The following is a 12,573-nucleotide window of genomic DNA, read 5'->3' as shown; positions in this document are numbered from 1 at the left end:
TCAGTCCTCCATTTGATCTTCACCGAATCTAGTGGTCGTGTTGCTCGATTTTCCTACATTTTTTGCTGCCGAATTTTGCTTGGTATATTTCTTTCTCTAGTTGGGCTGATCTGTATTTATATATATGTTTTTGCATGTTTTTGGGCTGAATTTTGCTTGGTATATTCCTACATTTTTGTATAGTTTATGTATAGTTATAGTTTATGTATGTATAAATAGTTATAGTTTATGTATGTATAAATAGTTATAGTTTATGTATGTATAATTTATGTATAGTTTATATATAGTGTATTATATAGTTTATGTTGTATAGTCTATTATATAGAAATCTTATATGTATAGCTTATGTATAATTTAGTTTATATATGATTGATTTAAACTTAGAAAACTTAGAAATTAGAATTTGTTGGGTTGACATATTAACATATTTTTTTGTCAATTATAACAGTTGAAAAAAACATAATAAATATATCAATGCGTTCTGAAGATTTAGTAATTCTTGAACCTGAAAATGATGGAGATAGTGACATCGACGTTGAAGTGGATGAATTATTTGGAAACGACGGTAGTGGTGAACAAGATCTTGAGTTGGTATCGTCGGAAATGTTCAACCAAATAGATTGGGAAATGACAAATTCAATGTTTGAGCTAGGGTCTACTTTGGAAGAAAGGAATGTAGGAGTAGATAACTGTAGTTTAATACATAAGGAAATGTTATTTAATACCAAAGAAGATTTACAGCTTGCTGTAAAAAAATATTGTGTGACGGAACACTACGAAATTGTCGTAGTGCAAGTCAAAAAGTGTGATGTAGAACTTGTAAGAGAGAAGGACATAACAGACACACTTGTCCACACCGTACACTGGGTGCTTCGTCGTCTTCAGGTCATTAGGATTTTTATTTTTATTTTTTTACTTGTATTCTTTATGTATTTATAATGAATTTATTTAATAAACTTATTTTATGTAATTGTATTTTCTTATGTACTTTTTATGTATCTTTTATGTTATCAATTCTATTATGTAACATAATTTGAACTTTTTAGGTAATGGAGCCTGGTCCTTCTAATCCTGTCCAATTATACCAACAAAACACGCATCGTGGCGACTGCACAAAGTATTATCCCATTTGATCATCGCATCATTCCATACGTTCAGGAGGCGGGTCTTCTTGGGGTTGCACAGATTGGTTTCATCCAGCTTGATTGGCACCTGATTACTGCTCTGGTTGAGCGCCGGAGATCAGAGACCTACACATTTCACCTGCCCTATGGGAAATGCACTATTACGTTGCAGGATGTCGCCGTACAATTTGGGTTAAGAGTGGACGTGCAACTACTGACAGGCTCACTAGAGTATGACTGGAAGAACGTCTGTGAAGAGCTCTTAGGCGTTCTACCAGAGGATCTGAAGGGATCAAGATTGAGTATCCCTTGGTTGGCGTCCCAATTTCTCGAATTACCTCCCGATGCCGACGACATCAACGTACGTAGGTACGCACGAGCATACATCCTGCAGTTTATTAGAGGGTTTTTATTTGCCAACAAGTCAAATACTCTGGTGCATCTTATGTTCCTTCTATTTTTGTCTAATTTCGAGCACGCTGGTACGTACTCGTGGGGTGGTGCATGTCTTGCATGGTTGTACAGAGAACTTTGTCGGGCTTTCAATGCACAAGCGTTGGAAATAGAGGGCACTGATACTATTACAAATGTGGGTTTATAATCGATTTCCAATCGTAGCACCACTAGTTCAACTACAGGCCCCAGATCATCAGCCACTTAGTGCCAGGTATTATTTTATTTATATATTTATTTCGTTACCATTTTATGTAAGAATATAAATTAATTGTATTTTTTATAATTTTAGATGGAGTGGTGTATTAGTTGTCTCTGAACAGTCAGCAAATATGTTGCTCGTGTACAGGAAAACATTCGACATGCTGACGCCATACTCACAAATTTGGTCATCCTTACCTGATTATTGTCGTGATGGTGAAGACATTTGGTTGCCTGTTAGCCCTCTTATATGCTTCCATATAGTAGAGTGACATCATCCAGATCGTGTGCTGAGACAGTTCGGGATGCGACAAACGATACCTTCGTTGTTCTATACACTCCCAGAATTACACCAGATCGATTTAAGAGGTAAGCATAACCAAGACTGGCGTCGAACCCATGCGAAGTATTTATCCTACTGGCATGGGCGACATGATCGTTGTGCACATGGAGAATTAACAGATGGGCTAGCTGTATCAGATGACTACTTTCCATGGTACAATTCGATCACGAGGCGATTTATCTCACTAAACGGTGCTTACTATTACTGCATGGTAAGATATTTCAAATCAGACATTTTTCATATATATAATATGAATATTGTTTAATATTTTTTTTATTCTACAGAATAATTTTATCGGCAATGTTCAACAATATTCAGTGCAGAACCTTCCAGAATTGGGTTCAATGTGTCAGCAAACATTGATGAACGTAGAAAGTAGCTGACACCAATCGAAGACATATTCGTCGTAGACGACAGCGATAACAAATGAACCTAATTTAGAGGGACACGAAGACAACTCCCATGAGGAGTAAGGGCCAGGGGGTCGTTTTTAAATCTCATATTGTATCATTTTCAAATTGCAAATCTCAAAAGAACTAATTGTAAATATTATTTAATATCATGGTATTTTTTCTTAATATGAGTGCAAGATGTTTTTATTGTAGATTAAATATATAATTAAGTTTAATAATGAAAGAATTAAGTTTAATAATTAAGTTTAACAATTCAAAAAAAGTTATAAGCAACAATGAAAGAATTAAGTTTTAACAATTTACTTTTTTAAAAAAAAAATTAATAAGCGAACTCGTGTACCGGGTACACGAGTACGCTTGATCGATCAACCAGTCAGCTGACGTGGTCAGGATTAAATGGGAGTACACGAGTATGCCACATGAAAATTGTGTACTGGATACACGATTTCACTATCCTAAATCTGTTGATACTTTTTTAAATTACTTTCCCCAACCCTATTTTTGTCATTATTTATTAAAAAATATTATTTAAAAAAAAATCCTTTTTGGCATAGAGCCAAATTTCAAATTTAAATTTAAATTTGGACCATTGTGTGTGTGTATAGATATGTGTGCATAGATATGATTGGTTTTGCATATGATGTGATAGACAAGAAGAAAAAGAATATAGTCATGATAAAATATAGTAATGTTGGTACGTCACTTTCTTGGTAATGCTATCCTGAGGGGAACAATACTAACCCTCATTGAGGCATTATTTTTGTTGAAAAATCTATTAATAGTACTCTTTTTATCACATTCCCAAAGAGAACAAATCTGCCCATGGTTTGGCAGTTTTAACATCCTCTTAGGATTGTTCCTTGATCCAGAAAGATGATTTTTCATATGGTATTCTCTCTATCATTCATGAGGAAGTTAAGATGTAGTTTGTAGAATTGTTTGTTGTTAATTTGTTTGCCTCAAAGATTGGGGAAAAAAAAACTGAATTTTAAAACTAAATAGATACAAACAAGAACTCAACTTGTAACTTAAGCTCATGGGTAAAAAAGAAATCTGCTAAAACTATTTCATTGTCATGATTAACCCAAAGGATTACATAGAACACATAGCAATGCTCACAGGTTACAACTGAAAAACCTCAAACTGATTATTAATTTTTCCATTTATTCCTAGACCTGAAAATAGGTTAAAACTATTTGAAAGCTGACTCAGTAGTGCTTTCTCTTAAATAGATATCTCCTCCAAGTCCCTGCAAGCAAAAGCATGTAGGGAAAGGAACTCCAGCCAAAAGGAAAAGTAGAAGAAACTGGCATTCATTGGGTAGAGGCGTTGTTATCAAAGCTAATGGAAAAATTGTTCTAGGAAGTCTTAGCTAAATATGCATCCCATCCTTGCAAACGATACTCTCTGGCTGCATCTGCGGGATTTTCTGCCTTTATTATCCCACGCCCCACAATTATGATATCACTTCCTCTGTCGTATACAACCTGCACACATCATTTCTCAAGCTCAGTTGGCTTTATGCCGTTAGGGCAACCGTCTAAGCCTCTTACATTATTGAGTTGTTTGGATATTACTAGGCTACTCGTTTGATAACGATTTGATTTTTGAAATTTGTATTTGTTACGTGAGTTTTTATCTTTCCTAATTAGACATTTAAAGCGTTAGTCAAATTCGTCCAAAAACAAATTTTTAGAAGTTATGGTTTAACACAATAACAAGCTTTCACAATTTCTTCCTCAATTTTCATATTTCAAGTCATTTGATTTCTAAGTCAATCTCTAAAACCAAAAAACAAGTTTTTGAATTTTTTGTTTTTTTAAGTTTTCAAATTTTCAATTTGATTTTAAAAACACTCTTAAAATGTAGACAACAAACCATAAAACCAATAGATGAAAATGGTATCTATAAGCTTAATTTTAAAAAACCAAATGATTACCAAACAGGCTGTTTTCTAGTTTTAAAAAATTGGCATGGTTTTTTAAAATACTCTTAAAAAGTAGATAACAAAAGAAAGGAATCAGGTGGAAGTAGTGTTTATAAGCTTAATTTTAAAAAACCAAATGATTATCAAATGAAACCTTAAAGGTGTGAATAATGAATATTATGGGATTTGAACTCCATCCCCAGTTCTTTTACTTTTTTTTCTTTTTTCACTTTAATCATATAAATAACAAAAAGAAAACAAGAAAATATCAAAAGTTCAGCAGTTTCTCCTTTTCCCTTCTCCACAGACTACAACTTCCCTATATCAACAACCGATTAGTGCGAATGAAGAAAGATTAAAAAAGATGGAAGTCAAGTAAAATTCTATATTCGATAACAAAATGCATGCCTAATGATGGGGAACAGAAGATGCAGAAGTAAATAATGGATAGAACTTACAGAATAGGGTGTATTGTATTGCTGTCCAAGATTGTCTCCACCCTTAACCATTTGGACTCCAGGGGTGGCATGAATGAATGTTGGATTTCTAGGCGCACCTGGCCAGGATGCTGGATTAACCGAAATGAAGCCGATGACGAAATCAGAATGTTCTTCTGCAATTTTAACGGCTGCAGATGTATAGTCTCCCGTGGCAAGATTTCCAGCTGAGCTCATTTCAGCCAGCAGTAAAAGACCCCTACCTCGAGGCAGCCCCTAAACATTCATGGTGACAAGACAACTAAATCGCTAATGAAGAAAGCATTTGTCTAGAATACTTATAGAAAATAGTACTTTTAAATGAAATACTTGTACAATAAACATGGTTGGAAAAAAGCACAAGTAATTCATCTAAAAAAACACCATTTTAATGTCTTTTAGAAGTTTGATTGAATAGACCTTGTGAACACTGCTTAATAGTGGTAAATAAAAGGCTTGGGTTGACAAACGGCTAAGAAAAGGTAATGAGTTCAATCCATGGTGGCTATTTACCTAGGATTAATTTAGTCGAAGTGTGCGTAAACTAACCTGATTACTCATGGATATCCAAAAAAAAAAAAAAAAACACACTGCTTAAACTATCATTGAGTGTTGCTGCATACCTTTAATTTCAATCCATTTACAATTCCAGGACCAGAGATAATGTGAGCATTGACCATATCTGCCCAGTCTAGTATATGAAAAATACCCCTGCATTTGCAAAACACAAGATTTCAGGACCCCAAGGCGTTACTGGAGAGTAAAAGAAAATGAAAATAAGAGGCAGAAAAGCTAGTTTTGAAAGTTGAGAGGCCCACCCTTCATACTGCATTGTCACTGTATTTCCAATGTCTGCAAACTTGCGATCTTCAAAGATTAAGAAGTTGTGTTTCTCAGCAATCTGCATTGCAGTGAGATAATGTAAGCAAGCATGTAGCAGTTTTTTCTCAAAACCATCATGCCAAAACAAAAATTCAAAGAAGAAATAACCAAAAACAATAGACAAAATTTACAAGATATCACTCTGATTGTTGTTGAGAACTTGGGTTAGGAGACAGAAGGACAGTTATATTTCTCTTTGAATACAAAAGCCTTTAAACCTAACTATAGTTCCACATCTCCCTCAAAAAGGGTTCCAAATTATGAGGAAATTAAGCCGATATCATAATGTTGGTATTGAAATTCTGGAAGTAATGTGAAAACAGAGTACCAACTTATTACTTTACAAGTTCATAAGTTTAACGATATTCTTATTATCATCATTACCGTACACCGAGAAGCATTAACAGCTAGTCTGTGTTCCAAGATATTGTAAAAATCTGGAAGAAGTACCAAGAAAGAAAGAAAGAAATGAAGTTTGTGAAATAAACATACCGAGCGAAGTTTTGAACCGAAGTCTGGGGTGAAATCTGGCAGTATATCCACGTGAGTTTTCAGTAAGCAAATCTCTGGACCAACCTGATTGAAACAAATGGTTGTTTATTTAAAACTCAATTCATTTACATATTTCTTGATGATTTCCTTGAACTTTTTTAATCTGGGTGTTAATGAACAAATAGTGTAAAATTCAGAAATTATACAAGCTCCTACTTTCTCGGCGATGTCGAGCAGCTCCGAGGCGGTGCCAACATCGGCCGCTACACACAAATTGCTTTCCTTCTCGATCATCACCTCGAACAGCCTCTTTCCCATTGGATTCTTCGCTAACTTCACTCTTTCTTGAAAGGAAATGGCCTTAACTTTAACAGGCTTCTCAATTTTCGGCACCGCAACCTTCCGATTCTCCTCCAAGAATCTCGCCACCAGCCCTTCCATTTCTTCTCCAACCTTTCCTTTCTCCTTCAAAATCCTCACCATCTCGCTCAACTTAATCATCGAATGCAATTTAATCCCATTCTCCTCCAAATTCTCCCGTCCGCCCTGCTCTCTATCAAGCAAAACAACCGCATCACTCACCTTCAGCCCCGCCGCTCGCAGCGGCGCAGCAGTTTCCAAAACCGAAGCACCGCTCGTCACCAAATCCTCAATAATCAAACATATTTGATCCGCTTGGTAATGACCTTCGATCGCTTTTGCAGTGCCGTAATCCTTGATCTCCTTGCGACGCATAACCATGGGAACATGGTTAGAAACGGAGATGCAAGTTGCAATAGGAAGGGCGGTGTAAGGAACACCGCAAACGAGGTCGTAGGAGGTGGATGAGGGGAGAGAAGAGATTAGGGTTTTGGAGATTTGGGAGAGGAGTGAAGGATATGAGACAATAACACGAAGATCAATGTATATAGGAGAGTATATACCGGACTTGAGCTTGAAGTTGCCGAACTTAACAGCGGAGATTTCGTGAAGTTGCAGAACCAAGGACTCCATTGCTGGGGAAACTGATGATGATGATGACATTGGCTGGGAGCTTCTGCGACTGTGTATCAATGGCGGACAGTTCTTAGAGAGATTTTCGGAGTTTGTTGATGGAAGACGAAGAGTACGGCGGCTGCTTCAGCTTTTGGCTTGTGTGGGATTGCCACTTGCTGATGTGAAGAACCTAAAAATTCAAACTTTTATCTTTTTTTGGTCCTTTTTCTTTTTCTTGTATGTTTTTCTTTTTTGGAAATTTCTAATTATATTATTTTCTCATTTTTTTTTAAGGTGTGTTAATTAAGTTTTTAAAAAGAGAAATGAAAGGAGATTAAATTTTGTTATTTTGTGTAAATAATTTTTATATTTTGAAAATTTTGAAAATTTTCTTTTAAAAAAACTATATTTTTACTCTCAATTTTGTATCAAAATAATATCTAATTACGTTATATTTTGTGTTTAATATGATTTTGTATTTTCAATTTTCGTCTAATGGTTTAGATTTGGATAAATTGCAAAGTTTAGAATTACCAATTTGATAAATGAACCACAAACTATATAAATATATAGATAAAGGTTGCATCTCTTGCCACCAAAGTTAAAATTCTCATTTTTTTTTTCTTAAATCTAAAACGACTCAGAGGAACAAACTTTAGGATTTGATAATATAATTTTTCTCTATAAATGGCTAAATTATAATTTGAAATCTAATTTTGTCAACATGCTCTTCCCAGTTTTGTTTACTTTCATTTTTTTTAATTGAAATTTTGTTTTACCTAATACTTTTTAATTTCATCAACAGTTAAAAGTGTTTTTCACCCTTTCTTCTAACTTTTTCTTTCAACTTGGAGGTAGACAGATTCTCAAATTTTGTTGTTTCATGTATCTCTTCTTTTTTCTTTTTTCTTTTTTGTGTTTGTGTGTAAGGTATGTCCTTTTCATTTTTTTTCATAGTTGCAAATAAGAAATTTTGGACCAAATAGAAATTGACACATCATTTCTCAAATTAATGATAAAATTGTCAAATCATCAAATTAGGTCCAATTAAAGGTTGACATGTGTACTAAATTAAAATTAGACATAAATTGATAAATACCAATGATGCTTAGGGGTGTACATGGGATGGGTTGGGTTGAGATATTGTTTGAACCAACCTGAAAATTTGGGTTGGTTAGGTTGACAACCTAAAGAACACAAATAAAATCTCTAACCCAACCCAACTCTTCAAATTCAAATTCGACTCGATTTGGTTGTCGGGTTATAATTTTTTTAATTAAAAATATATAAATTTATATACAACACATGACTATCTCGTAAAATTGAAATGCCAAATACCAAATATCTAAGATATTTATTGCAAATTTTAAATAAAGACAAATATCATAACAATTTTAAAAGAAATATATTTAAAATTCCCAAATTAATCCAATAAAAGTAATCAAATTTTAAATAAAAATAAAAATATATAATATATTATATGTATATATATATAATTCAGGTTGAGTTGGGTCACCCAATTTTTTTTTAACCAACCTACGACCCAAAAACAAAATTAATTCAACCCAACCCTTATATTTTGGGTTGAGTAGTCCGGGTTGTTCGGTTGTCGGTTTATTTGAACACCCCTAGATGACGCCACACGTTTTCATCATGACCATTGGATTAAATAAAATAATTTGGTCAAATTTGATATTATTTAATATCAATTTGAATATCGCACCCAGTGGGACCAAATGAGGTATGTCTTTTTTCATTTTTTTTCATTGTTGCATTTTTTTTTTCTCCTTCTTAGAGATGCTCAATTTTCTTGCAGATCTCGTCCCAAATGGGATGGGAAATGAAGGAGGGAGTGGGAAAAAATTCTCCATAAGCTAAACGGGGATGGGGATGGGAGACATTCCCCGTCCCCGCCTGGATTAGCATCTATTTATTTATTTGGTATAATTATTTAATGTTATGTCATTATTATTCTTATATAAACATTATATTTGAATTTCAAGTTTGATTGTTTATTCATCCCGATAATGAATATGTTTAACTTCAATATTTACATTTACATTATATATGTGAATAATTTAATTTATATTTTTTAGATCAAAATTTGAGTAATTTATCATTAAATTCAAATTGTTATGTAAAGTTAACCCTAATAAATAATTGAATGATAGAGTTAATATTTAATAAATTTTATCTGATTTAAATTAATTGATTCTTTTAAAAAAAAACACTAAGGGGGGAAATTTTTCTGCAGGGAACTGATCCCCAAGGGGAACTCGTATCCCATGGGAAATTTCACGGGGATGGGAAAGAAATGGGAGGCGAGGATAGGGACGGGGAATGCAATCCCCAACCCTACCCCGTGGACATCTCTACTCCTTCTTTCTCTATGTTTTTATATATTTTTTATTTTTTACAACTTTTAAGAAAGCATTTCCTTGAAAGGACCGTCTATTTAAGTCATTTTTAATAAAAAAAAATTTATTAACAACAAATAACCATACACATTTTTTTTGTCACTTTATTTATTGAGATTTAAGACTACTTTAAGAGCACTTAAAAAAACTTATGAAACTGCGTATTGTTGTGAAATTGAGAGCACAATGGAGCACACGGATATGAAGAAAATTATATATATATATATATTAATAATAATAATAAATAATAAAAATATAACTAAATTAAAAATAACTAAAATTATAATTTTATGGAAATAGGAAATATATGAAATTTTCTTTTTATTCTCACAATGTGCATAATATTAAGACCATTAAATGTCATTATTTATAGGTAAAGTGGTAAGTAGAATTTGACTTACATGGATACTAAGCATGAATTATTACAAGGTACATGGACAACATGAAAAATGACACATGGTTTTTAAGACACTAAGCATTGGGCATCTATTTTTATGATATTTATAATACTTCTCTTAGATGTCCATCTTATATATATATATATAAATATGTCTAGTTAAAACCTTACTAGAAAAAAACCAATGGAAAAAAAAAAAAAAAACCTTAGTGAAGGAAAAATAGTACATATTTCATATAATACATACTCCTAAAAGAATACAATATATTTACTCCCCTCACGCAAACATCACTTAAGATCTCTGAATCGCCGTATTTCAATGTTGTGTACCGATTTTTCAAAAGTTGCGGTTGGTAATGCCTTTGTAAATAAGTCTGTCAGATTATCCTTCAAACAAATTTGTTGCACAGTGATGTTGCCATTTTCTTCAAGATCATGAACGTAGAAAAGTTTCAGTGAAATATGTTTTATTCTAACTCCTTTAATATATACTTCTTTGATTTGTGCTATGCAAGTTGTGTTGTATTCGTATAACATTGTTGGAAGATTTTTATTAAAAGACAAGTCACACGTTTCACAAATATGCTGAATCATTGACCTTAGTCATATACATTCTCGATTAGCCTCGTGATTTCAAGAATTTCAGCATGATTTGAGGAAGTGGCCATTATGGTTTGTTTCACCGATCGCCATGATATAGTAGTTCCTCCATATGTAAATAAATAAGTTGTTTGAGATCTAGCTTTGTGTGGATCAGATAAATATCCAGAATCTGTATAATCAACTAGACTAAAATTTGATTTATTTGAATAAAACAAACTCATATCGATTGTTCCCCGGAGACGAAGTATATGTTTAATTTCGTTCCAATGTCTTTTTGTAGGAGAATAACTATATCTAGCTAATAAATTTACTGAAAATGCAATATTTGGTCTTGTATTATTAACAAGATACATAAGTACGCCAATTGCACTAAGGTATGGTACTTCAAGACCAGTAAGTTATTCATTATCTCCTCGAGGTCGAAATATATCTTTCTTTAAATCCAGTGAACGAACTTCCATTGGAATATTTAATGGATGTGTTTTGTCCATATAAAATCTTTTCAAAATTTTTCCTATATAAGTTGACTGATAAATAAATATTCCATTTGCTAAATGCTGAATTTCCAAACCAAGGTAAAATTTTATTTTTTCGAGATCTTTCATCTCAAATTATTTCTTAAGATATTATATTGCCTTTGAAAGCTCTTCAAGAGTTCCAATTATATTCAAGTCATCAACATATACACTTATAATAACAAATCCTGATTATGATTTCCTTATAAAAACACATAGACATATTGGATTATTTTGATATCCTTCTTTGAATAAATATCCACTCAGACGATTGTACTACATTTATCCTAATTGTTTCAATCCATATAGTGATTTTTGTAACTTTATTAAATATCATTCCCGGGAATTTAATATATATGTTTCAGGTACCTTAAATCCTTCTAGAATTCTCATATAAATATCATTATCAAGAAATCCATATAAATATATTGTGATTACATCCATTAGATGCATATTCAGATCTTCATACACAGTCAATTCAATTAAATATCTTAGTGTAATTACATCCACTACTGGAGAACATGTCTCTTCAAAATCAATACCAGATCTTTGTAAAAAACCTTGTGCAACTAGTCTTGCTTTGTATCTTGTGACCTCATTATTTTCATTTTTTTTTCTCACAAATACTCATTTGTATCCCACAGATATGACATCTTTTGGTGTTTGGACTACTAGTCCAAAAACCTGTCATTTTGAAAATGAGATTAATTCTGCCTCGATTGCTTCTTTTCACTTAAGCCAATCTTTTTTATGTCAATATTCTACAACAGATTTTAGTTCATGATCCTCGTTTCAGATATAATATCAAGAGCAACATTATACGCAAAAATCAAGAGCAACAGATTTTAGTTCATGATCCTTCTTTTCACTTAAGCCAATCTTTTCTATGTCAATATTCTACCACGCTTCTAGCGTGTTCTAGACTCATTAGTGACAACTTATTGTGTTGGGATATCAATTTGATGTCAATTTTTTATGGAACATTTGCAGCTGATATATGTGACTTAGTTACTTTTTTTTACATCTATAAATGCATATGGTAATTGATTTTCTATATTTTGCAAATGAATTATTTTCTGAACTTCAAGTTCACATTGATCTGTACAGGGATCTAAATGAGACAATAAAGATATATTCCATGTAATTTCTTTTTTCAATTTCTTAATTTCTCCCCCTAATATTGGAAAATTTGTTTCATTAAAATGACAATCAACAAATCGTACAATAAATACATCACTCGTCAGGGGTTCAAGATATTTAATAATTGATGGGGAATCATATCCAACATACATTTCTAACCTCCTCTGAGAACTCATCTTAGTGTTGTGGTGGAGCAATTGGAACATATACTGCGC

The 12,573-nt window shown here is 32.8% G+C and overlaps 1 protein-coding gene and 1 long non-coding RNA gene across 3 annotated transcripts; one reads left to right on the top strand and one right to left on the bottom strand.

Moving 5' to 3' along the window:
* The first annotated feature begins 1,062 nt into the window (after positions 1-1,062).
* On the top strand, positions 1,063-2,598 carry LOC120068501. Of its 2 annotated transcripts, none has more exons than XR_005479216.1 (3): positions 1,063-1,791; positions 1,927-2,332; positions 2,406-2,598. It is a non-coding gene; the product is annotated as an uncharacterized LOC120068501 (long non-coding RNA). The 2 variants fall into 2 exon arrangements; XR_005479217.1 differs by having other exon boundaries at positions 1,870-2,332.
* Positions 2,599-3,533: 935 nt separating this feature from the next.
* LOC120067948 (uridine 5'-monophosphate synthase) lies at positions 3,534-7,483 on the bottom strand. Its single transcript, XM_039019595.1, has 6 exons — positions 6,528-7,483; positions 6,312-6,395; positions 5,756-5,838; positions 5,561-5,648; positions 4,920-5,174; positions 3,534-4,021 (listed from the first exon to the last, which is right to left on the bottom strand). Exons 1-6 carry the CDS (start codon positions 7,332-7,334, stop codon positions 3,893-3,895), a joined length of 1,446 nt encoding a protein of 481 aa, XP_038875523.1. The 5' UTR covers positions 7,335-7,483; the 3' UTR covers positions 3,534-3,892.
* Between the last annotated feature and the right edge of the window lie 5,090 nt (positions 7,484-12,573).

The sequence above is a fragment of the Benincasa hispida genome, chromosome 12, assembly GCF_009727055.1.
Source record: "Benincasa hispida cultivar B227 chromosome 12, ASM972705v1, whole genome shotgun sequence".
Classification (NCBI taxonomy): Eukaryota; Viridiplantae; Streptophyta; class Magnoliopsida; order Cucurbitales; family Cucurbitaceae; genus Benincasa; species Benincasa hispida.
This window is presented reverse-complemented; position numbering and strand designations above follow the sequence as displayed.

What these genes read in the sequence shown, in the direction of transcription:
- LOC120067948 (XM_039019595.1), bottom strand. Translation starts at nt 7,334, where the DNA reads ATGTCATCATCATCATCAGTTTCCCCAGCAATGGAGTCCTTGGTTCTG. An exon ending in TGCTCGACATCGCCGAGAAA is followed by an intron (nt 6,396 to 6,527) that starts GTAGGAGCTTGT and finishes TGTTTCAATCAG; the next exon opens with GTTGGTCCAGAGATTTGCTT. An exon ending in AATACAATACACCCTATTCT is followed by an intron (nt 4,022 to 4,919) that starts GTAAGTTCTATC and finishes TGATGTGTGCAG; the next exon opens with GTTGTATACGACAGAGGAAG.